The following is a 26,553-nucleotide window of genomic DNA, read 5'->3' on the forward strand; positions in this document are numbered from 1 at the left end:
CATTCAGGGAGCCAGGAGAACACGGTGGTTGAAAGCACTCATGGGCACCAGGCACCTGGGTGAGAGTCCTCCTCGGCTGCTCTCTGGCTGTGTGACGTGGGCCAGTTATCTGCCATTGCATGGCCTCAGTCTCCTCTTCTGGAAAACAGGGATAACAGTTTCCTTATAGGCTTGTTGTGAGGAATAAAGCACTTCAAATGGTTCTCAGTAAATGCTGGGAGGTGTGGCGGTGGTATTATTATTATATACTTATAATATTTTTTATGTATTTATATGTTTATTTTTATATGTTTGTATAAATATGATATTTATTGTATATATTATATATATATAATATTCTCTATGAGTTACAGTAAAGGCGCAATTCAGAAAAATGACCCACATTGCTTTGAAGAGGAAAGAGACCCCATATCTGGATTGGCATCTCTCTCTTTGTTACAGAAAATGTTTTTTATCCCTTTGTCATTCAGAAGTAATGGCCTTCCTTATCATTACTCCTGAACACACATCTTCCCCACCCCTGGAGGATCACTGTTTTTTTTTTTTTTTTTTTTTTTTTTTTTGTGGTATGCGGGCCTCTCACTGTTGTGGCCTCCCCCGTTGCGGAGCACAGGCTCCGGATGCGCAGGCCCAGCGGCCATGGCTCACGGGCCCAGCCGCTCCGCGGCATATGGGATCCTCCCAGACCGGGGCACGAACCCGTATCCCCTGCATCGGCAGGCGGACTCTCAACCACTGCGCCACCAGGGAGGCCCAGGATCACTGTTTTTAAAGAGGTCGTCATATCCCATAATATGGCTGCACATTGGTGCAACCACTGAGGTTGTTTCAGGTGTGTTGCTTTCATGAGTAAAGCCACTCTAATCATCCTCATAGCTAAATCTGTTCATATTCATGATTATTTCCTTATGATCAATTCCTGGAAGAATTTCTGGGACAGCAGATACGCACAGTTTTAGGGCTTTGACCCATCGAACAATAGCCTGTGTTCCCCTTAAGTATCTGGCTGGGGTCGTTCTTGCTGTGGTCTGTAACAGAGAACACTTGGAACAGGCCTGGCCTCACCCACATCTGCCACAAACACAGCATCGAGCTGTGGGGTGAGATGCTTCTCATGTTTCCACGACAGCCATGGTCACCTAAGGTTTTGTACTAAGCAATGTACAGTGCAGATCAGGACAGATCAGACGATATTGGTAAATTCCTCTAAGCTTGAAATAGTGCCAAGTTTATGGTTAGATGGAAACAGAGGCAGCTCTGGATCAGGTCTTAAAGCATATTCTGGGAGCATGTAAGAAAGAAGATGGTGATTAGGAGAAAATCAATTAGATCCTTGCCCAAGATTAATTTTATCACACGAGGCAGCAGGTGAAAGTTAAGGCTGTGTGAAAGCAGACGTGCCTAAGCTGCAGATCAAGCCGTCCCTGTCTGCACACAGGGGACAGGAGGATGGGAGATGGGAAGACAGTGAAGCACTACATCTTCTCTCTGAACACGAGGAGACGCTCCCTGGAAATGGGGCTGGAATCTCCATATGCGCAGATATTTGTGGGGTGCTCAACTTTCCTCCCTTTCTCTGGAGAAACATGTTCATTGAAAAGCACATAGGGGTGCGTGTATACATATACTTTTTAGAGTTGATTTTAGAAACCCTTATTTTCCTGGGAAATTAGAGTAATGTCCAGGCTGGCCTGGAAAGGCACCATAGGAGCAGGAGCTGGAAGGTCCTGCCAGCTCTCGCCCCTCCTAGGTTGCAGTGCAGCCACTCACCACTGTTAGATGAGCAGGTCACAGTGTACTGTTTTCACACACGAACCCTCCCCTTTGTCTGGTCTATGGACAAAAATAGACGACTATCAAAGCACTTCACTGAGTTTACTCTTTGGAGTTAAAATGCTGGGGAAGACTCTGCAGGTAATTTGTGGGGGGAAAAAAAAATGCTGTATTTCCATACAGTGATGTTTTTCAGATGAAGGCCTCTTTCCATACCTAACTCTGTACTTCCCAAACTTGAATCATTTACATAGGCCTTCATTCGCTCTTTGGGCTACAACCACATAACTTTTGCACTGTTGTTTGTTTAATATATTTATATAAATCAATTTAAAAGCAGCTCACTTCTTTACACGGCCTCGTCCTACTCAGTAAAATTTCTACAACGTGAATTTTATTATCTTACTGTATTACTCTCTAATATACATGAAAATAAATATGAAACTGTTCAACTAAAACATGTTCATCCACATTTGACCTTAGAATTGTTGTGTGTCCACCTGTGGAATACGTACTACAGTTTGGAGTCCACAGAGCTTGCTCTAAATTTCTGACTGGCTCAGATCCTCCTTCTTAACCTAAACACACAAACTCAAGATTCCTTTGTCTGCCCAACTGGAACTGGGTTCAGATGTTGTCCGTTAGCTGTTTATATCACTGTGAACACTCGCCATTCATCTGTCGATTTCACGTTGTGCACTCTGGGTTCGTTGTGACCCCTCTCCAGGTTTCACATGACCTTACCTTTCTTCAGATTTTTGCCACAGAGTACATACGTTGTTACAGGGATCGCACCTATGAGAACACACACACACACACACACAAACGCGTACACCTACACAATATCTCCATGTACCTCTCTTCTACCTTCAGACTTCATATGATACTGTCAGAACCTCATTTCCTATTATGTCTCTGTACCTACTCTCTTTTGAGTTCACTTATGTTTTTCCTCATTGGCATACTTGCAGTTTAATATTTGTTCTGTGATCCATGGGTCAGCCCTCTCTTCAGCCCCTAGTTGACATGCTTGATGAGCCCAGAACTCCCAGAGTAGTTCCCTTGGGTGCTTCCCACCAGCACACGTTTGCCCTTCACCTCGCTGCAGTGCCCCTGCCCTGTGCAGAAGTTGGAGCCCATTCTTATCTCTTAGAAGTGAATCTGTGCCAACACTCTGGCCTCAGATTGTCATGGAAGTATCTGGCATGTTAGTTGATGCTCACTGATATGTGTTTTATTTTCCAGAAGGAGTTTTTCATTCTGTGTGGGTAGACCAGTTGTGTGCCCAGGCACCTCTGTACGACTCGTCCACTTTAATCTGAGAGTGGTAGTGGAGTCGTCTCCAGGTGGCTTTTTCCTTTTCCCAGTGTTATCTCATCTCATGCTTATAATTGGTAATCACCCCATGAGGTAGGTTCTCATCATCCACATTTTACAAACAAGTAAACCAGGGCTCGAAGGGTTAAGCAGTCACACAGCTAGCGAACGGCAGAGAAGGGATTTGTACCCAAGTCATGCCCCTTCCCCATGCCATGTTGTCAGTTCTTGAGCTGCTGAAGTGAAAACCTTGCTAGACTGAGTTAAGGAAGCAATAAAAACCATCTGTCCCAGAGTCCAGCGTTGCCACGGAGGCAGCTGAACCATATTGAATGGGTTCCTCAATACGTGTGGTGGCAAGCAGCAGCCACACGACGACCCCCACCACCACGTCACCCCAGCTCTGCAGCGAGCAGTGTGCATTCAACAGTCACTTAATATGCTGGGCCAAGGCAGTCATCTCGTTTGTGATCACTTTAGAACAGATGGAAGGAGGTTTTTCAACTGTGCTGCCAGATGAATGGTAGCAAAGGAGATTACTGTTTAATCTCCAAGTTAACACGCAGATACATCATGCAGCAGAGATTGGACTGGTATGTCTAGGTGAAAGCTATACTTCTTCCAGGCAACTGCAGAAGGTAGAGCCAGAGGATTAGAGGGAACCAAGCACCCAGGTCTTGTACTTCTTAAGATTTCTTCCAAAAGGTTGCAAGGTGACACTTATCACTTATTTTGTCCTGAATTTTTAATACTTAACACAGGCATACCTCTTTTTATTGCACTTTGCTTTATTGCACTTCGCAGATACTGCGCTTTCCTCAAATTGAAGGTTTGTGGCAACACTGCGATGTCAGGTGATGGTTAGTTTTTTTTGTCAATAAAGTTTTTTGTAATTAAAGTGTGTATATTGTTGTTTTAGACATAGTGCTATCACATACTTTAAATAGACAACAGTGTAGGGTGAACTTTTATACGCACTGGGAAACCCAAAAATTCATGTGACTTGCCTTGTTGCAATATTTGCTTTATTGCAGTGGTCTGGAACCAAACCCAAAATATCTCCAAAGTATACCTGTCCCAAGGTGTTAAACTATGTTTCTGGGAAGTGTGGTTCTTAGACTTGGGTGTGCATTAGAATCATGTAAGGAGCTTGTTGAAAGATACAGATGCCTGGTCTCCTCCCCAGTACATTCTGAATCAGGTCATGCCTGGAGCTCAGGCCTCTGTAATTTTTTTTTTTTTTTTTTTTTTTTTTTTGCGGTACGCGGGCCTCTCACTGTTGTGGCCTCTCCCGTTGCGGAGCACAGGCTCCGGACGCGCAGGCTCAGCGGCCATGGCTCACGGGCCTAGCCGCTCCGCGGCATGTGGGATCTTCCCGGACCAGGCACGAACCCGCGTCTCCTGCATTGGCAGGTGGACTCTCAACCACTGCGCCACCAGGGAAGCCCCAGGCCTCTGTAATTTTAAAAGCAGCCTGGTGATGCTGATGCCAGCTAAAGTTAGAGAAACACTGGCTTGGGGGAGGGAGGGATGGTCAAGGTTGCTTGTCTTCTGTCATTAGCAGAGTGTCTCTTAGACTCTCTGTTGGGGTTTGGGGCAGCCTGATGGTGGTTGGAAGCAGAGGCTCTGTAGTTCCAATGCTTTTTTTCAATGCCATCTCTATCACCTACCAGCTCTGAGACCTAGAGTCCATTACTTTTCATTTCTGAACCTCCATTTGTTCATCTGTAAAATCAATCACTAATACTAGCTTCCTTGGAGGGAAATTACCGTGATTAAGTGAGCCAGTGCATGTAAAGTACTTGACAGTGGGCCTAGAACATACTCAGCACCTAATAAATGTTAGCTCAGATTACGATGATTATCATCAGGCTATAGTCTTACTTTATGTTTGACTAAGAAAATATTCCCCCTCTGGAGCCTGCAGAGTCCAAAGGAGAGGCCCATATGTGAGGGTAATGCAAAGTCTCCCTGGCCCCAGAGGGAGTCCATTTGATGCTGGAGTGCCAGTACTTCAGCAGCCTGGGATGAGTTGTACAGCCTTGGTGGGGTGGGAATGGATTCTTGGGCTTTATTTTACATGGATCTTGTTAACTGGCAGCTGGGATTATCGCTCTGATTAATTCTTTTAGTTCAGTTAATTCATCCTGGACCCTCTCCCAGACAGGCCCAGGGAGAGGTTGAGAATTCAGCTCATGTACTTAACATGTGTGTCTTCCTTGCTGAAAAATAACTGGGAATCCATACTGTTCAGAGCTTTATATAATACCTCTCTCGGAGCCATCAAAGCTGCAGCATGTGTCTTTTCTCAGGTTGCCTCTGCAGATCCTGGGCGCTCTGGACACACCTGTTTGTTTTGGCAGATGGCATGTTTATCCACAGGGATTCCTGTTGTCACACAGACTGTAAGGTGTAATGTGGTTCTTATCTTAATTATGTATGGTTGCCATGTGTGAGTGAGAACCGCATAGTTGATGTGGCCCTTAAAAAATGATGCCGTGGAAAGCTCATGGCAGGAAAAAAGTTCAAGGTAGATCATTAAATAAAAAAGAGCATATTCCAGCCTCTCATCTCTGGCATTATCACTATGTGAAACACGTATTGTAGCATTAGGCATTATGTAATCCCACCTTGTTAAAAGAAAAAATATGTGTCTGTTTCCACATATAGAAAAACAGCTGGCCTTCTACACACCAGAATATATCTAGGATATTTGTATGCTATTCTGTACTTTTCAGTTGGAGAGGAATGCATAGTTATTATGTATTGCCTAATTTTTACATGATAAAAACAAAACTCTCCAACCATACACTTCATTTACTATCTCAAACCCATTTTGCAATGAGTCATGGCATAAAAATAAGTAAATATATCATTTTCTTCTTTCTCATGAGCAGTGGTGTAAGCAGTCTGTATGTGGGCTTCCTCAGATACCGGGGAACCATAGACTAAAGGGAGAGTGTCCCTCCTGAAAAGTAAGTTCTCAGGGAAGAAAGAGGGCTATGTTGTGAGTAGCAGAGTGTCTGCTTAACTGTGACCATTCAGTTCCCTGTCCAGCTGTTAATTAGAGGTGCGTTCCTACGCTGTGGTTTTTGAAATGCTGTTTCAGGAGAGGCTCCCCACTGTACCTCCATGTCTCATCCCTGTGAATCCCTTCCATCCTGGGCCAGCCACAATGACTTCCCCATTCTCTCGTGCACTCCATTTTCATTGACATTCTTTCCCTTTGCAAAGCAGAGGGTTATTATGTGCACCATGGGGAGAGAATGTCAGTCAGTCCACAGGGGACCAAAATCAGTGGTGGTTTTGCTGAAGACAACCTGCCAGAAGTTGTGATATCATGTCCTGCATCTAGGGTCCAAACAACATTGACCACATTTTTCACTTATCACCTTCCTGTTTAGTCCATCATTGCCCCGACTACATTTTAAGATTATTTTTTAAAACATTGCCCAACCTATTTTCAAATATGCTGCCCAAACTACTTCTTAAGATTATTTTTATCGTAGGGACTGAGGCTGGGTCAGCATGAAATCAGACCAGCTCAGATTTTAGTGGGGCTTGGCATGCCACTCTTATCAGGAGCAAAAGCTACAGAGGAGAAAAATTGCTTTAGAAAGTCTGATTCCAAGCTTCCTGTGTACTTGGGTGTTTCCCAGAGATGGTAAACTCAGAAATTGCTGTGCACTCATTTTTTATTGCAAAATTCATTAAGCTGCTATGCTATTATCATTGTCTTGTCAAGATGATACATTACAGGCTTCATTGCAAAACTTTAACAAGCAGGAGAAAGTACACCTCTCGCTCCACCATAGCCCGGGAAAGCCTCTGGGCGTTTTGCTTTTGCAAAACGTTTTGCTTTTAATATTTTTGGTGTAACGCCCTGGGTCTCTGCAGAATCTCCATCTGTCTTGCGATTCCCTTTTCTTCCTGTTTGATCATGTGGAGAGTGAGTTCCCTCCTTTGGGCTCTGTGAGGCGTCAGGAGCTGCTGTTAAAGATCAGTCGCCTTCCCTCTTTCTGACAGCTAGTCTGAGACCTCATGGAAAGCTGAGATATCAGCCTCTATGATGACAGACTTCTGTGCGTGGTGAGAAACCTCCCTCAAAGTGGCGACGAAGGTCTGTGTTTCCTATTTACCCTCCAGCTCTGAGTATTCAGTGGGCCAGACGTGTTCAGGCCTGCTGAGCCAGGCGGATTTGGCTGGGCTCTGCATGTGCATTCCTGGCCTCGCCTCTGAGTTCTGTGATCAAGAGACCCTGCGTCTTGTATGTGGCACGCTTGTCATCAGAGCGAGCGGGAATCACTTGGTAAATATGGAAAGTGAAGGAGCTTAGCTCCCAGATTTCCATGGCAACCCACAGAACAAGAACAATATCACCAAAATTATTCTGTGGTTGCTTTTTATAGTTGCAGTGATTTGGTTGCATACTCATGTTTTTCCGCTCCTGATTTGTACAAAAAACACAGACTCTGCCCACTGTAACTAGTACTTTGGTTTCAAGGACATTAGTGGTCCCTGCCCGAAGCACCTGAAAAATTCAGTCACACAAAACTGCCTCCTGTGTGCTAACAGAATACATTCTGATGGTTTGTGTTGCCTTATTTATGCTTATTATGTATGCCATGACTGTTGTGGACCTTTAATCTCTACTGTGCATGGCCTGGGCACCAGGAATGTATGAGCTGACACTAACTCACCAGTCATCGTCATGGATGCTTGATGTAGTCTGTGAGGGCACACGTGGCCCTGCCCTTCAGTAGTGTGCGTTTTTAAGCACCAAGTCCACATCCAGTTTGTCACTCCTTGGAGAGCACATGTTCATGAAAACATCCAACATGTTACCCATGCATGTTTACAATTGTTTGGGCTTTTATTTTATCATTTCTTTGTTTCTGGGCTCTTGTTTTCTGTGACTAATATGAAGAGAGATTCTTGTGGACAAACATGCCTGAGGAAAGCAAGCATTCTCACTGCCTTCAACCAGTTCCAGAAGACTCTTGCATTGGGGGCATTCTTTCTGTTTTGGCCATTTGATCTTGTCGATTTGACTCATAGCTGGTTGTTGTTTTCCTTTTTCAGCCCACTAGCTCGTAATTTTTTTTTTCCTCAGCAATGTAATTGCCATCGGTCCTTCTTATACCTTCTGATGCAGATGCCAGAGCTGGTTTGAATCATCAGTGACTCAGAGAAGTCCAGCTCTGTATTTGAATGATTTGGTTCATTAAAAAAAAAAAAAATCTTTTAGGCTGCCTGTTCTCATTCTATTTTTCTGTCAGGAGCAAGTATTCATTTGCCCACCTGACAAAAGCCCTCCTGTTTTGAGTGACATTACTGAATCATTTTCTCTTTATTTCTTAATTGATTGCAGATGCTTTAGAATTTGTTGTAGTATAGTTTGCCTTAACCACTAAACATTTGATTTGCTATTGATTTTACTCCCCACTCCTTCTCTGGAATAATCACCTTCCTGCTCACCATCAGGAAGGATCGTCAGCGTTTCAGCTTAGACATCTGTCTGCTTAGAAGCTCTCAGTCTCATTATGTGAGGTCTCCTGTCAAAGAAAACTGTAGTGATCTTGTAGTCAGAGAGTGCCAGGTTTCCAGATTTCCTTATCATATGGCCCATTGAGGGAGATCAGTAAAGAGTGTGCATCTTAGGATGCATATTTGGCTATCTTGTCTGCAAAACTATGAAATATTATGATTAATTTTTTGGCATTTTCTCTTTGGACAAAAAAACTCCTTTCCCTGATATTTTGTTTTTGTTGTTGTTTTGTTGTAGGTTACACCATATGTGACAGGTCCTAGATATCTAAATATAAGTCAAAATATAATCTCAAAAAGAATTTATTTTTTTAAAAAAGAATTCTGTGTCCTCCAGTAAATGAATAACAGAAATCCTCAGGCTCAGTTTGGGTGTAGCCATCTCTTTTATTCTATTGACTTTGCCAGTCCAGGGAGAGTCGAGTCCTCATTATCCACCCATATCCTCGTTCTGTTGTGGGTTTACGGGAGTTTGGGATTAACACACACTACTATACATAAAATAGATAATTGACAGGGGCCCACTGTATAGCACAGGGAACTCTACTTAATATTCTGTAATAACCTACGTGGGAAAAGAATCTGAAAAAGAATAGATATAGGTATATGTATAACTGACTCACTTTGCTGTGCACCCGAAACTAACACAACATTGTAAATCAACTATACCCCAATATAAAATTTTTAAAAAGTAAACAAGAAAAGAAACAAACAAATATCATGTTCCACATGCTACAGCCTTCCTCATTAGCTCATGGAGAGACCCAGTCTATAATACTGTAACGGGAGATATGTTCTTAAAACTTTTACCTAAGTCCATTTTTTAGAATCAGATCTTTTTATGAGCATTAGGATTCTGATAAAATATTTTATAAAGCAAAGCATCTTTATATAACGTTTTTTTTAATTGTGATTTCAAAGTGTTGTCTGTCACATGCCCAATCTTAGGTTGCTTATAGTCTACTGAGAAAGGTAGACATATGAACAAGTGAATATGTGCAAGTTAATCAATACTCTAGTATACATCTGATTAAAATACCAACGAATTAGTGTCAGAGTCTGCTGTCTGGGGGCAGGGTTTGGTACCCAGGAGGAGCTCAATAAATAATTATTGAAAAAATGAAAATCGAAGAAGGTTTCATTTCAGATACTCTGTTTTTCTAATGCATAGTAAGGCAGAAAAAAAAAAGTCCTGATAATATTTTAGAAAAGCTAATATTCTTTTAGTATGACATTATTTTTAATTCATAGAATTATAACCCTCTCATGGACAAGTAAGTGTAATCACAGAGAAATATGAGCTTTAGTTATACTCTCCTATTTCCTATGAATTCAGATTATTATGTCCTGCAAACTTGGCCTCAAACCAGAGTTAATAAAACTCTTCTTCATCTCTCCTCCCATATGAAGCAGAATACGTCTCCACTGAGCCCCAAAGAAGTGTCATCTTTACTCCCCTTGGAATGAAGGTAGTCTTGGGCTCCTCACACTTTTTCAGGAGTCTTGATAATGAGTATTTTGTGCAAAGGAAAATTTTACTTATACTGATTCATACTGATAAATGGCATGTCCATTCCCTCAGTGATCCTCTAATTATGTAATTTAGAGTTGTTTTTTTCCCTGGTAGCAAGTACCCATTTGCAGGCCCTGTTAGTCCTCCTACATCTTGGCTCAATGTAACTCTTTCGATTTCTCTTTCTTTGTTGTTTCTCTTTGGAACTCAAGCTTTTGAAATATGAATAGTTCTAAACCTCAGGAATCAATAATCTACTTTTTTCAAAATCTAATTAGAGTTCAGGAATCTCCCATAAGCCTCACGGGGTTTTTAAGTGTTCTGTAGGGCTTCAAACATGGCATTGAGAATTTGCCAAGATACTAGGTGGTATTGGTGTATACATGTGTGTTTGTGTGTTTCTGTATGTGTGTACCTAATGTGAAGATTACTCTAACATCATTTCATAAGCATATTTTTACATACATGAGTAGTGCAAGGGAAGAGTATTTTTTATCATGACCTCACCCCTTTTATTGCTTTAAGAGAGCTGAGTTCACTTGTTGACCTCTAAACTACCATATCAGTGAGCCTAGTCTTCTTCTTAGAGATATGGTATACCTCTAGCTCATTTCAGAAAGGTCCAGTGAGGATTAACCCAGACATGACATTTCTTGATACAGAAACTTATTGCCCAAAACATCAGTTGATTCCAACATGGTGTATCTGTAAGGAATGTGGAACAAGAATGACATTGTATGTCTCTAATGTTTCGCTGCAGCAGCGGTGCCCATGCCATTTGGCTAAATCATCCCCAAAGTGTTTTTTTCAGTGCATGGTTCCAAGTTTTTAAAGATGTGAAGAAACAGAAAGTTCTTTTCTTTGAGCAAGGTTCTGAAGTTTACAAAACGCATTCTTGCATGTGATCCCACTTGATCCTCATGACAGCCCCCCGAGCTGTGTAAGGCCTTTCTCATGCTCCCCATTTTTTTTTTTTTTTTTTTTTTTTTGCGGTATGCGGGCCTCTCACTGTTGTGGCCTCTCCCGTTGCGGAGCACAGGCTCCGGATGCGCAGGCCCAGCGGCCACGGCTCACGGGCCCAGCCGCTCCGCGGCATATGGGATCCTCCCAGACCGGGGCACGAACCCGTATCCCCTGCATCGGCAGGCGGACTCTCAACCACTGCGCCACCAGGGAGGCCCTCCATTTTATAGCTGCATTAACCAAGAGACAGAGAGTCAAGGAATATTCCCTGACTCCATACAGCCAGTCAGGGGTAGGAACTCAGGTTTTCTCCCTTCTGACTTAGTAATATTCTCCAAGCACTAATGTGACGGCTTGGAACATGGACTCAGTTTTGTATATGCAGACTACTCTGTAGTCCTTACAGATCTATTGATCAAAGAACTAACTGGAAGCTCCACATCAAATACTTGGAGCTAGAAGCAACCCAGGAGAGTCTATCTGGGGAGTGGTCAGGGGTTTAGACTGCAGAGCCATAAGGAAGTGGATGTCCAAAGAGTAGATATTTTATGGCATGGAACTATAGGGTCAAAGGTAGGACATGGCTTAGGCAAGTGAGACCATGCTGGGGGCAGGAGTTTTAGAATAAAGGGTGAATGTAACCAAACCAAGAGGATATGATTGATTTCAAGGGGGCTTTGAAGGCTCTCTCTGTTCTGACCATCTGCCAGTCCAAAGAAGACACAATTCATGGTGCAGTGGTGGGGCCACTCTTAGGAAAAGACTGGTCATATGAAAGGGGAGATGTGTCCTGTCTGTCAAGGGAGATGTGTCCTGTCAAGCGGAGGACGGAGTTTTGCTCTAAAGTTTCAAGTCACCTGTTACTCTTGGGCTCTTCCTTTCCCACTTGTAATTCTTATCCTTTCCTATGTCCTTTTCGTAGCTTCGTTGGCACCAGAGAGCTCCATCTGATCTCTTTATTTGTAAACTTTTGTATAGGTAGGAGCAGACTCTCCCTATGGAATAATATTAATATGGAGTTTGTGGCTTTTCCTTCCCCCAGAGGAACAGAGAAACAGCCTCATCGACTCCAGTTTGGAATCTGTCGTCTCATCAAACGCAAACAGCATCCTTAATTCTAGCAGCAGCTTACAGCCCAACATGAACTCCAGTGACCCAGACCTGGATGTGCTCAAACCCACCCGGCCCAACTCACTGTAAGTATGACGTCTGGCTGCTGGCCACAGGGCGCCCTTGGTCAGCCATTCTGCCCAGAATGTGCTGTCTGGCCCCATCTGACTTTGAGTATTGTCCCATGAACCTGATTTAAACCTTCTCCCTCGACTTGGAAGCTTGGCTAAGTTTGTTTTGGATTTTTTAAGCATCATCATCTCAAAGGGGAATCATTATTCTTAACATACTGCTTCTTGGCCTTGGTGATGTTTGATTTACCATCCTGCTGAGATGGCTTTGGTGATGACTCATTGCCTGTGCTGGCTGCTGGGCATGAAAAGCAATTTCTTTTAGTTTTACAAACATCCGGGCACTGTAGTAGCTCAGTAGATTTGTAGCTAAGTCTGCTTCACTCATTTGTGTTGTCACAATTTCCCTTCTCCCTGACTGTGTTGAGTATGTTCCGTGCTCTCTCTGTGTCCACTTCCAGAGAAAATAGCTCCCAGGTGCTCTTTGAGTCTTAAACTCCTCAAACCTTAGCATGACCGTGATCACAGAGCAAATTCTCTAAAGGAGAAGAACCTCTGTTGCTTCATTCTTGGGTGTTGAGCACCCTACAGCTGAGACAGGCAGTTTTGAGGTTGGTTGTCCAACCCTCCATGGAAACTAGATCTACTCTGCTTGGGCCAGAAAGTTCTCTTTTGTGGTTACATCCCACATTACTTAGCCTGCTTCTTCAGACCACCCCATAAGTCTTCTCCACTAGAGCCTTTGCATAAAGAATATGAGGGCATGACAAAACAGCTGGACTCTCCAGCCACAGTTGTATAAGACTCAGGAAGAACAGAGTTGACTTTGCTTTTCTCTGGTGAAAATAGTTTGAGGTTCAGCCACAAATTGCCTTCAGGACAGTTGTTTCTCTTGGTGAGGCCCCAGGATGTCAGAACCTTTTCCTGCCCCTCTCCTTGCTGTGGTTGCATGATCACGCTCCGCCATTCTATCTTGCTAACATAGTTACAGATCTGCAAAATGGGTCTAACAATTTTTGCCTTAGAAGGGACTAAGGGATATTAAGGTTTGGAAGGAAAAATGACTCTAAAATGGATATGAGGCACTTAGAAAATGCAGCAACAGTGTAAGATGGAATTGTACATTGAGAAAATCAGGTCTCTTTTTAATTGTTGGCAGCTTTAAGTCCTACCTTGATATTCAAAAAAATGTAATTACCTGTTATCAGGTAGATGATGTGTTGGGTTTTTTTACCAAGAACTAGCCTCAAATGCTCAAAATAATTTAACTTGTTCAGCTTGTGGGCAGTGAGTCCTTTCTGGTTCTCCACGGCCAGACTTGCCTGTGGAGCCTCCCTTCCTTGATGGATGGCTCTCTCGGGTACTCCTAGAGCCGTTTTCCTTGCAGTTGCTGAAGTTATTTGTTGCTCAGAATGAGCAAGGTTGAATTTCTAGCCCAGGTTGCTTAACACTCCCTGATTTTAGCCGGCGGCATGAACTAGTGGTCTTTAATCTTTGTTTTCAGCTGCTGGGGGCTGGGAGCCCCCCAAGTCACCACTGAGTACGGTGTGTCCAAAGAGGCTGCTTTGGCAGCTATGTGGAAATGGGGGGTTAGGTCTTTTAAACAGGTCATGGAGGAGGGGGCTTGGGATTTTTTTTTTTTTTTTTTTTCAGTTATCTAGATGTGATTTGTTTTACATGAAACACTGGGGGTCACTTTGCCTGCTTCACGCCATCCACCAGACACATCCCTACCTGGTGTATGTTTGGGGGGGCTTTCCCAAGGAAGGGAGGATGAGGCCAGGAACAGTCCACTTGTTTGCCTCTGGTGGAGGATGGGAGGTAGGAATGTGGGTGTGTTTCTCGCAAGACTGTTGTCTTCCAAGCCGAGTGAATAGCTAACTGATACCTGGAAGTCTTGAGCTCCAGGAGGGCTGCTCTTGAGGTGGAAGCAGTGCTGACATCAGCGTTTGCCACGGACCTGATGAGGGCCATGCCAGCAGCCCTACACACTCTGCAGCTGGTTCTCCACCCATTTCTGAAACCCAGGGCCAGGAGATGTTGTTGCCCAGTTTGTGCCTGCCAGATTTTTTCTGCCTGGGATTGGCCTGGCCTGGGATTGGACCACCGACAGATGGATGAGAGGTCATCCCGGCAAATGGAAGCCACAATACTTCCCTGAGTCAGTGAATTCTGAGGCACCCTCTGCCATGGTGCTTGGACTCAGTTGCAACCAGCCGAGACCACTTGGGTCTCAGCCTCGGTCCTGGACCCTTTCATTCCTTCCATCATTGTTCACTTGGAGGTGCACAGAGCTCCTTGAATGGGGACACTTAATGACGCAGATGAAAACACAAGACCGAGTTGAGGGGTGGGGGATTACCGTTACCTTGACTGTAAATTAGGCACAACGTGGGGAAACCAGTCACCAGAAAACTGTCCGGTCTTTTTATTTCATTCATTTGTTTTTCATTGTTTTCATAATGACTGGAATGATCCTTCTGACCACATAACAATCATAATGAAAGAAACTTGTTTGTGACTCAGCATCCCTTGGTACTTTGGAGGCCACATTTTTCTGTCTCCTTTGTAAATCATTTCTAATTCTCCAAGGAGATGAGGATCCTCTTGTTTATGTGGACATAATGCTAAATCAGGCATCAGAATCAGAGATGCCACCATTTCAGGCTTGCCAGGGCAAGGCTGCAGGGATCCTATCTTTGGCAGGTCCTCAGCTGGACCTCTTGAGGTAGCTGTCTCTCCTAAAGATCAAAGGACACTTGGTGAGCCGAGACCAAAGTTTAGCTCATCTAAAATGATCAGCAAATATTGCTGACCTGGTTTATGCTCAGACCTCTGCTGAGCTACCTGGGGTAAAGGAGAAAAAGAGGATTCCTGGCCTCCCCGGGAGTTTACACTCTGGCTGAGGAGGAAAGATGGTGGTAAATGGCAGTGCTAAATGGGGCTTAGAGCTCATAAGTGCATTTAGAGTTCAACAACTCTTAACTGGGTATCTGTTAGGTACACAAACCAGTCAGTGTCGGGAAAAGTGGTGTAGATGAAATGTGAGGTGGGCACCAGGTAAGATGATATGGGTGGATGAAGAGCATTTCAGGTAAGGGGATGAGAGAGGCAGAGATAATCCAGGATGGAGAAAAACAGTCTACAGACGTGTGTGTTGGGGGAAGGGGAACTTAATTCTTCCCCCACCACAACCACCAAACAAACAAACAAACAAAGTTTGAACCAACCATTAAGATCAGGTCACTTCACACAAAAGTCCAGATTTCATGCTGGAAGCACTAGACATACACACACACACACACACACACACACACACACACACACAAAATAATGAATTTAGACACGACCTTACAGCATTCACAAAAATTAACTCAAGATGGATCATAGACCTAAATGTAAAATGCAAAACTATAAAATTTCTAGAAGACAACATAGGAGAAAATCTAGGTGTCTTTGGGTTTGGCAATGACTGTTTAAGGACAACACCAAAAGCATAATCCATGAAATAAAAAATTGGTAAGTTGGACTTCATTTAGGCTAAAAGCTTCTGCTCTGGGAACGACATTATTAAGAGAATGAAAAGCCAAGCCACAGACTAGGAGAAAGTATTTGCAAAACACGTTATCTGACAAAGGACCAGTATACTAAATATATAAAGAACTCTTAAAATTCAACAGTAAGTAAACAACCACCCGGTTAAAAGCTGAGCAAAGGGGCTTCCCTGGTGGCGCAGTGGTTGGGAGTCCGCCTGCCAATGCAGGGGACACGGGTTCGTGCCCCGGTCTGGGTGGATCCCACATGCCACGGAGTGGCTGGGCCCGTGAGCCATGGCCGCTGAGCCTGCGCGTCCGGAGCCTGTGCTCCGCAACGGGAGAGGCCACAATAGTGAGAGGCCTGCGTACTGCAAAAACAAACAAACAAACAAAAAAAGATCAAGTGATCACACTCTTAGGTGTTTATACAAATGAGTTGAAAGCTTAGGCCCACGAAATCCTGCCCACAAATGTACATAGCAGCTTTATTCATAATTGCCAAAAGTTGGAAGCAACCAAGTTGTTCTTCAGCAAGTGAATGGATAATCAAACTGTGGCACGTCCAGACAATGGAATATTATTTGGTGATATAAGGAAATGAGCTATCAAGTCATGAAAAGACATGGATGAACAATAAATGCATACTGCTAAGAGAAAAAAGCCACTCTGAAAAGACTACAGTATGGTATGATACCAACTATATGACATTCTGGAAAAGGCAAAACTATAGAATCAGTAGAAAGATTACTGGGCAGGAAGGACACAGAGCATTTTTAGGACAGTGATACTCTTCTGTATGATATCCTAATAGTAGATATTACTAAATGCATAATACAAGACATTATGAATTTGTCAAAACCCATAAAACTCATAGAAAAGAAAGAGTGAATCCTAATGTAAACTGTGGACTTTAGTTAATAGTTAATAATAATAGCAATAATAATAATGTATCAGTATTGGTTCATCAGTGGCAATAAACGTACCACACTAATGAAAGGTGTTAATAATAGGGGAAACTTAGGGAAAGGGGAGAGTTATATGAAAACTCTAAGTTATTTTGAGCAATTTTTCTGTAAACCTAAAACTGCTCTAAAAAGTAGTCTATTAGTAATTTTTTTTAAATCTAGATTTCCAGCTTCTTCTGAAAAGTTAAAAGATTTGGCCACACTAAATTCATATGTTGCTTGGTAACAGATGATACTCTTTAGTCACTCTCTTCTTACGAGCCCACTTCACTCTTTTCTGTCTCCAAGGCCTGTGATAAATTAAATACGGCCAAAGAATCTTTGCAGCCCCTCCCATTAAGAGGTGGAGTCCTTGAATCTAGGCCGGCCTTTACCCTCTGACTTGATTTGATCATTATATGACTTCCAAGCCCAGGCCGCAAGGCCTTGCAGCCTCCCATCTCCTCTTGGAACCCAGCCACCACGTAAAAAGTACAGCCTAGCCTCCTTGAGGATGAAGCACTGTTAGAGAGAGGAAGCCCGCTGTCCCAGCCAAGCCCAGTGCCCAGGCGACCAGTCAGCTAATGCAGCCACATGAGTGAGTCCAGGAAAGACCAACAGAAAAGCTGCCCAATTACCCCCACAGATTCATGAAAAATAATACATTGTGGTTGTTTTAAGCCACTGAATTTAGGCCAGTTTTTTCAGCAATAGTTAACACAAGTCAGAGTCATGGGCAACTTCCTTGGGATGGCACTGGGCTGCCTGGGTCAGGTATGGAAGACTCTCACTGTAGCATAGTGGCATGTGGAGATTAGCCTTTCCATTTTCAGAATCTTCTTTGAAAGAAAATGACTCATAAATGAGATTCTAAGAAGTTCAGAAACAAAACAAAACCCATAGCTGATGGCTGAGGCATGGAAAGCAGGAAGCCCTAGGTTTTAATCCTGGCACCAACATCGACTGGCTGGTGCTCTTCCTTGGCCCTGAACATGCCCCTGAACGTGCCCAGTGCTCGCTCCCGGTGGTGGAAGGAGTGGGGCTGACCTGTCTCTAAGAACAGAGGTCATTCACTGGGTGCTTACAAAGGACTGCAGAAATAAGTCACTCTCTCCTCTCCCAGTGACCAACAGAGATGGCCTCTTGCCACCGCTTTTCTGGGAGATAGTGATTTTTAAGGAGGAAGTAAACAAATGCTGAGAACGAAGTCAGGGAACATCCCACTAGGGACTTAAGATACTGCAGTAATTCCCCCAAATTAAAACTGACTAGGGGAATGCTTTTTTCAAACCGCTGGGGTAGGGATGGAGGGGCTTGTTAGGATTGAAAGAAGGCCAGGAGAGCAGGGGATGATTCCAGCAATGGAGGAACCCAGCCTTGGAGTTCTCTCTGCCTAAGTGGTCCCCACCCCTAAAAAATAACTCACTGCCCAGTAGCCCCATCAATAAAGCTAATTTTCCTCATCCTTTCCACTTAACACACACACACATGCATTTCCAAGTTATTTCTGGTTACCTAAAAGATGTGTGCATGCCAGACGCCTTCAAATTCTGCCAGAGTCAACCATCCTCTCTGGTTTTAGTGGCCAGTGAGAGGCGGCAAGAGAACAGTGCCTGGAATTCAGAGGATAAACAAGGCCTGCTTCCAGGCAGAGTTGTTTCTCTGAAGCCCTGTTGGCTCCTGTTGCATTTGATTCAGCGGCTCTCATCTGAAACCTGGGGAAAGCTTGCCTGGAGAGAGATCTCTAAAATTTTACTTCTGTTTTGCTTATTCAGTCAAAATTCACTCAACAAATATTGTTGAACACTGACTGTGGGCCAGGTGTTATTCTGAGTGCTGAAGATAGAGTGATAGAAAGATTAGAGTTTCTGTTCTCATTGATTTTATATTCTAGGAAGGTAACATCAGTATCTCAAATATCAAATGTTGAGAAGTTCTGTGGAGAAAACCAACATAGAATGAAGGAGGTACAGATTTGGAGGGGAAGGAGGCAAGTTACTTTAGGACTTTGTGCCTCCATTTCTTCATCTGTAAAATGGGTCATCATACCCTCCACAAAAATGTGTTGTGACAGTTAAATGAGATCACCTTTTGTCATATCATTTACATGTACAGCACTGTGAATGGCAGTTACCGGTAATGACTCAGAGGCCCTGTTCCACACCATCTTTTCTCTCCCTCTATTCCGTCAACCCTGGTGTGTATTTTTTGGGTGCAGAGAGATGTCCCAGGCTGTTCTGCTCATCTCTCCGCACAGGCTTCCTATCTTGGTAGCCTGGAGCTCTCTGTCAGGTCAGTCTTTGAGTATCAGTGAAAAGGAGGGGACTTCTACTGTAGAGTCAGGTGCTGCCCCACCTTAGACCTAGACTAGCTGGGGTAGGCAAGCCTGTTCCTGAGACATGTGAGAACCTCCACATCCCATGGGGTACCTGATAAGCTGCATGCCTAGCTGTTATTTATTGGGACCAAATGAATCACTAAAGGAATAAGAGGCATTAGACAGCTTATAACTAATGGCATATTTTTTAAAGTAATTTTACCATCTAAGTGCTATTTTATGCCAAAAGAGTTACACCCAAACAGGCAGCTATGATTTTGCTCCAGTGATCTTTATTTTGTCATTCTTTGGGATGCAGGGATTTGAAAGAGGACATTTTCCTCTGTGGTTGAGTCAGTTTGCTGTGGGAAGAGGATCTTTCCTGTTAGATTGAGGATACTGTTTCTCACCTACCTCCAAGCAGAAAAGGTCTCTTCAGACAGTTTTGCCTGAAAATTCGGTGGCATTCCCCACCTTGAAAAATAGCTCAAAAGCATAATGATTTTCACAAGGAGTCATTTGCCTTTTCTTATTACTCCTCACCACCCCCACGGTGGCTCCAGCCTGCTTGGTCGTGGTTGTCTCTTGGACAAGCCCAGAACCTTCCCTCTTACGTCTCAGGCTCCTGGGGCCACCATGGCCACAGCTCTTCCAAGTACCAGGCCAGCGTCCCTTGACATTTTCAGAGATTCGTCACTGACATGACCCACATTCTTGTTTCCTGAGAGGCCTCCTGTCAGCTTTTCCCATTCCCCAGCCAAGATATTCTGGGCCAGTCAGGAGCCCAGCTGGCTTCCCTCGGTTGAGGGTGGAGATTCCTGCCTGGTGACCCATCCGATTTTTATTGGATAAATGTGTTTGGTTATTAGCGGTTCTTCTTTTTTCCACAGAAAAATCGATCGAGGCAGGCCTCACACTTCATGACCCAGCAGGATTTCTTTCCCAAGCACCAGGGCTGTCCATGGGCTTGGATCTCTCCAGCCTGTCAGCAGAGGGGGTATGGGAGGAGGCGGGGACTGGACATCATTCCAGGGCTCAGCCAGCATCCCCGTTTTCCAGCAGAGTGGAAGTCACAAATGGAACAATGTTCTCCTTCACACAGATTGTTTTCTTCTCTCCTTTATGAGCTAAAATCATATAAAGGGTCTGCATTTTCTTCTGTAAACTAATTAATCTTACCAAATAATCTTAAACAGTTCCCCCCATTTGCCATGACATGGAATAGATGCTGAAGCCTTGGGGTTTAATTAAACATATGAACGAACGAATTTCATTCTGGATTTAGCTGCATTTTATATGTGTAAGTAGGTGTTAGGCATTTTAAATCTCCAGTTTTTGGTAGTGTCTTTAGGGAAGGAAATAGGCTTAAGATTTTGCATGGTTTTCAGCACTATTATGCCTGTAAGTGGACTTGGAAGGAACTCTGAAAGGCCGTTTTTCTCCCTTTGGGTTAGATCTGGGATTGTTTGTCTCCCTCCCTGTGTATATAATTTGGAGGAATCTTATTGGTTGATCCAGATCCTAAATTGGGTAAATTAAAATCATATTAGAGTTCAAGTACTGCTTTTTAAACCTTTTTAGTCAGTCTGGAAAGCAGATGCTTCCTTAGCTAGGAACACATTTCTAGTTGGAAGCAGCCTTGGGGTCTTATTTTTAATGCCTTCTCTGCATTAAGAATATAGAAAACCATGTACTGTAGTCTGCTTTGGTCTCTGCATGCTGCTCTTTCAGGGCAGAGTGTTAGCTCAGCACAGTGTTTGCCAGAGTGTGGCCCTGTGACCAGCATCATTGGTGTCACCTGGGAGCTTGTTAGAAATGCATGTTCTCAGGCCCCACCCAGACTTATTGGGTCAACAACTCTGGAGGAGGAGCCCAGCAATCTGTGTTTTAACAAGCCCTGCAGGTCATTCTGACACATGATCAAGTCTGAGAACCGTGGTGTGTCATCGCTGGCACTTTGATTGTCCCTGCAGTGATAACAGTACTGGAGCTTAAGAGCACCCTGCCCTTGGCCCTCAGGGGAACCCAGTTAGTTCACCAGTGCTATACTTGTACAGCTCACCAAGGAAGCCAACCAGCTGCTTTGCAAATGCTTGCCTTTTGGTCGTAAATCAAGAGAGGGTGAGTACATCAATTAATCAAGCCAATAGATATTTTTATTGAGCACGTACTATGTGTGTAACATGAGAAAGTCAAGACCCTTGCATTGACAGAAGAAGAGATCTCAGGGTATGTGATACTGAAAGTGGTGGGTCAGCATCAGCATGTACAAAAGACGTGAGACTTCTGGGTCAGCATTCCCCAAACTGAGGCAGGAATGGGAGACAGGTGGAAAGAATGGAGTTGGACAAAGTTCAACCGATTCTTGACAAGAGGACTTCTGTGCCTTTAATATGTCCATTGTGAATCTCCCAAGGGGCATGTCTTATGCTGCATTTCCTAAATGTATTTGACCACAGAAGATGGTTTTACAGTGCTTCTCTTCAGCCTCTTAACACAGGATCCCACAGTTTAGGAACTGCTATTCTAAAATACTCTATTTTTGAGGGGGAAAATGCATTTCTTATAATGGATGGTATTATTATGGCAGAGATCCTTCAAAAGAATAGCGATTTCATTCATAATAGATATATGGCCACAAATAGCTATCTGAAGACTGGAATGGGCTATGTCATAACATAATGGGTTATATCACGTACAAAGCATCAGTGAGCCTTGGGGTCCGGTGTAGGGAAAAACCCATGTGGCCTGGGCAGTGAAACCTTAGCTCTGCTATATCCTGTGTAAACTTGGGCAAGTTATTTGCCCTCTCTGAGTTAAACCTCTTCTTTGAAATGGTAATAATAATAATACCTACCTTCAAGGTTTTTGTGAGGATCAGGTGAACTATCCCTGCATAACACTTAGTAAATGGCTTAGTACATAGTAAGTGGTCAATAAAAATTGGTTGCTACTATAATTCTTTTTATTACCTTATCATCATTGGCTCTTAGACTGCCCCCACCATGACCAGTGAACAAGCCCCTAGTGTTGATTCCTTTCAGTTGTAGCAGTAGATAGACAGTCAGTGTTTATTTTTGTTTATTTATTTGGTCCTGGTGTGACACAAAGCAACCAGATTAAAAACATTGAGATAATAATTTTAAAATAAAAGAACTAATACTAAATCAATGACAAATAATCAAATACACGGAAATCAGTAGAAGCACTCCTTTTACAAGTCAGGCTTCAAGCTCTTTGCTCAGAGTCATCAGGTTTAGGTGTTTACTCTCGAGAGTCTTGTCAAGCATCTACCCTATTGTTTCTCCATTGGGTGGAGCCAGTTGGAACTATACTAATTAGACTGTAACGTAATTACAATCCTGAGTTCTCACTGAGGGATAATTTAGCCTCAGGAATTGCTTTCCAGCCTGCGACTCTATATAAATGTGACTGGCATTATGGCAAAAAGTCATTTCTGGAAAAAAAATCATCCTGAAATGCTGCATCTTAGTCATCCACTGCCTTTGTTCTAGCTGGTTCTCTTCCAGTGCCTATCAGCTTCCTTCTGAAGGAAGCGGTGAGGTTCTCCCTAAGCCATTGCTTCAGTATTTCTTCCAGTACTCCTAACACACTGAAGAGGTGATGGGGCTGTTCCTTGGCTGTTGTCAAAAATGCTCAGAAAAAGGGATAAAATAGCTGCTTTAAGGTAACCTTATTACCACTTGTTGCCCTTTTTGAAGAAGCCATGTTCTCAGAGGGAACCAAGACAGTATTGTCCACAAAGAAATAAAGGCAAAATACCCATCCAGGGTTGACATATTAGACTCCTAAGAGGAAACATCAGTACAATGAAAATAGCATAACTCAAGGAGAATTTATTTACAAAGAGGTGGGAGCAAGAGAATCACAAGACTTAGAACACTACCAGGGCTAGTAGCTGCCAACTAATTACGATCCTTAGGCCAAAGGGACGTGAGTAGAAAGTGGTTACCAGAACCCAGAAGGGGAGAGAGTTCTATCAAGTGGGCACCTGGAAAGGACCTTTGGTCAAGGGACTCAGCCAAGTGGAGGTGACCTCTCAGAAAGGGAGACAAGGGAATAAATACCTTGGCTCTCTCCTTCCTCCTGCTCATCTCCTGCCAGAGCTCCCCATTGGTGAACCCAACAGGAAACCCTGTTGATGAAATCCATGCTGGTTAGCTCCCAGAGAGGAGGGTGGATGGAGAGTGGATGCTGTCCAGCACAGAGGTATAGTGTGGTGCCATGTATAAAAGCCAAAGAGTGGGGCCAGAATGGATAACCATCAGTAAAGGGCTGCCTAAATAGATCGTAATGTAGACTGCTACCCAGTACAGCAGAGGAATTCTGTATGTGCAGGTATGGAGCGTGAAGGGAAAGAGCATGGTGTAGGGTAGTGTGCAGCTGTGGTTCTCAGCCCAAGCTGCACATTAGCAGCACCCAGGGAGCCTAAAATGAGAAATTCCAATGTGCAGGCCCCTTCCCTGGAGCCTCAGAGTTCATTGATCTGGGGTGGGATCTGAGGTTTGGTATGTTTCTTAAACTTCCTAGGTAATTTGACATGCAGCTACTTTTCAAAACCGTTAGTGTGCATTGTGTGATCCTACTTACATATAAGAATCCAGGAGTATATACACAGACAGATGTGTGTACCTGTTTGTAATATTTCTGGAAAGATACAGGAGAATGAATCAGTGTGACTTTCTCTAATGAAGGCAGATCAGACAGTGGCTTGTGCTGGAAGGGATACTGATTTTTCAATATTACCCTTTTATTGTTTTGCAATTTTTTTTACAAGCACATGCATGGATTTTTCCGTTTTGAAAACTCAGTTAAAATAGATTTACTCATTTTTGAAATTGCTGTTCTTTTATTTATTCTCTTAAATTTGTGGAGTACATCTTTGTGAGAAACAATTCTCTTTTTTAACCTTTAACATTTGTTGTATCCTCAGTAACTAATGATCTGAGTGAGATGCCTGCTATTTGATTGAAGAATAAGGGTCCTACAGAAAGGTGATGCTTTTGGTATGTTTTAAATGAAATGAATGCTATTCGAATCATCCATTCAGTGGCCAGGTGACTCCTCCACTCCAAGCTGGTCTGTCCAGGACTCCAGGTCAGTTTAGCAAATGGTAACTCTTGTAGGACAGTAGAGGAAATTTGTCTCAGGGAGCTAAGTAGAGTGGATCCAGTTAGACCTCTACGTCTGGACTGATTTCAGATTTCTTATTAAATTAGGAAGCCCTAACTTAGGAAACAAGAAAGTCAGCTAGCTACTCATGAACTCCTCTCCCATCCTCTCAGCCAACATTGTGAAATTTAAGTAGTTCAATTTTCTTGAGCTATATATAGTTCTTTCACCTGATCTTCATCTGTCATTCTCCATCTGCCATCTACCCAATTTCCTTTAAAAGCCCCATTTTAAAGCAGAATATATAATGGAAAAACCTTAACTCCTGACCTTTATGGAGGTATGCTAGAGTTACTCCATAATAATTAGCAGTTGCTCTGGTAACCTCAGACACATGGCCTAAATCACCTGTGTTTGTCACTGTCCATTCCCCAGTTTCTGGATAGTAAGATCACATGCTTCCTGCTAATGAAAAAGGAACAATGTAGTAATTTTATCATTCTTTTAAGCTTCTATTATAAGAGTAGAGGAAGCGATAACTGTTTGTGATTAGACACACTAAAAATAGGTGTTTTGTTTGGTTTTTTGGTGACTAAAGCAGTGACATAGGAGAGAAATCATCTTGGGTTTTGACCAAGTTGGAAAGCCCTGTTCAGTCTATTTTGTTCACCACTGTACTCAAAGCCTTAGACGATTTAAACAGGTAAAATAGGCAGATTAGAATTTAAGGATAGCGGCACCGAGGAAGGAATGGGAGAAGGAAATTGCCAAGGCTGTCATTGTATCAAGTCAGACAGCACTGAGAGGGATGATTAAAGCCCACTAACTTCAGCATTTAGACTTGAAGAATACTGCTTGCAAGTTGGGAAATCCAAAGCTGAAGCACAGGAGAGATTTCTGATCTTCCAATAAGTGTGTTGGCTTCAACTCTGTCTTGGAAGAAGCCTACACCCTCACCCCTAGTTTCCATACACCGTACCTTACAGCACAGACGTGGTAGTAGGAGCGCCATGTAGCTCCCTGCTTCCTCTGGGGGAGAAACAGCCCCCCACCCCCTCACACACACACATCCTCTTTCCCATTCTTCTCTTGACCCTTTGTGTGAAAGTGGAATTAGAGGAAATATGCCCTGAGTCATCCTGTGGGGGTACTTATGATGTGCAATTGTCACAGTGAAAATAAACTGGCAGAAGATCAAGAATTAAGAAGTGGAATCATGGGACTCCCGGACACACTAATCCAGTAGACAAGGTCCACGTGTTAGTGACCGACAGAGCCAAGGTGATCATCACAGACAGCAGTTAGACCCAGCACTGTCCCAAGTGAAGGCTGCAATTCAAATAATTATTAGCAGAGGAACCCCACTGACTGCTTTTGCTCGAGCTTCTACCCTTTCTTAAATCTCAGGGACAGAGACTTCACTCTGCTTTATGTGTCCTCTTGGAGTATGGCACCACCAGTTGAATATTTGCCAGTGTAGCCTACCTGCGCCTGGAGACCCCACCAACATCAGCCTCCAGAATCAGCCAGATCTGATGGACAGTCCCTTCCTAGGCAGCCAGCAAACACATAATAAATACCTTCTGTTTAAGGCACCGTTCCAGGCACTAGGAAAGAGACTGAACAATACTTTCCCCTCAAATCTCTGATAGTCCACATGGGGGAAATCAGATCTATGGACATGAGGGGAACATTGCTGCCAATGAGAGACAGATTTTAAGTTGTGAGTGGTCTGGTCATTCATTCAAAAATATTTATGGTTGAATGAAGTGCCTTTGCAATTTACGTTGTATAGGCAGGGTTTCCAATAATCTCTTCTAGATCTGCTTTAAGTTTGTAACTTCCTTGTCTGCCTTGGTCCAGTTTACTGAGAGCGGGGGAGGAGGAGTTCTGGTTTTGTGACCCAACCTTTTTATTCTGTTACCTGGGAGACTTTCTACCTCTCAGACTCTGCCTATTTTCAAGCATTGGGCTTATGAAAGAAAATGGTATCCTTCCCAATTGTTTTGTTTTGTTTTTTTCCACTATGGATCTAACATTTTAGATGCCTCAGAATTTAAAATTTGGAGCATAAGAATGATGTAGAGAGAAAAAAAATATTGAAAGAAATGAAAAGTCAGAATTTGATCATTTGAATCTGTTAACACTTTAAAATTTTTTTCCACACCTAACAAGAGGATTTCTCATTAGGACAATTGTACTTTTCTTCTTCCCCCCAAACTAACAGTTTACTAATACTTGTTCAAAAACCTGTAACAATTTCTTGTGTAAAGCCCTACACCAAATATACTGTTAAATTGAAATTTAATTCATACTTTGAAGGATTGTT

At 43.2% G+C, this 26,553-nt stretch overlaps 1 protein-coding gene across 3 annotated transcripts in view; it reads left to right on the forward strand.

Annotated features, from left to right (window-relative positions):
- ARHGAP26 (Rho GTPase activating protein 26) overlaps positions 1–26,553 on the forward strand; it is a 494,532-nt gene that overhangs the window by 411,319 nt on the left and 56,660 nt on the right. For all 3 annotated transcript variants that reach the window (XM_060093555.1, XM_060093556.1, XM_060093557.1), the window contains one exon: positions 12,156–12,309. In XM_060093555.1, coding sequence (XP_059949538.1) covers positions 12,156–12,309 — 154 coding nt within the window. The remainder of the gene's footprint in view (positions 1–12,155; positions 12,310–26,553) is intronic.

This window comes from Mesoplodon densirostris, chromosome 3 (genome assembly GCF_025265405.1).
Source record: "Mesoplodon densirostris isolate mMesDen1 chromosome 3, mMesDen1 primary haplotype, whole genome shotgun sequence".
NCBI lineage: Eukaryota > Metazoa > Chordata > Mammalia > Artiodactyla > Ziphiidae > Mesoplodon > Mesoplodon densirostris.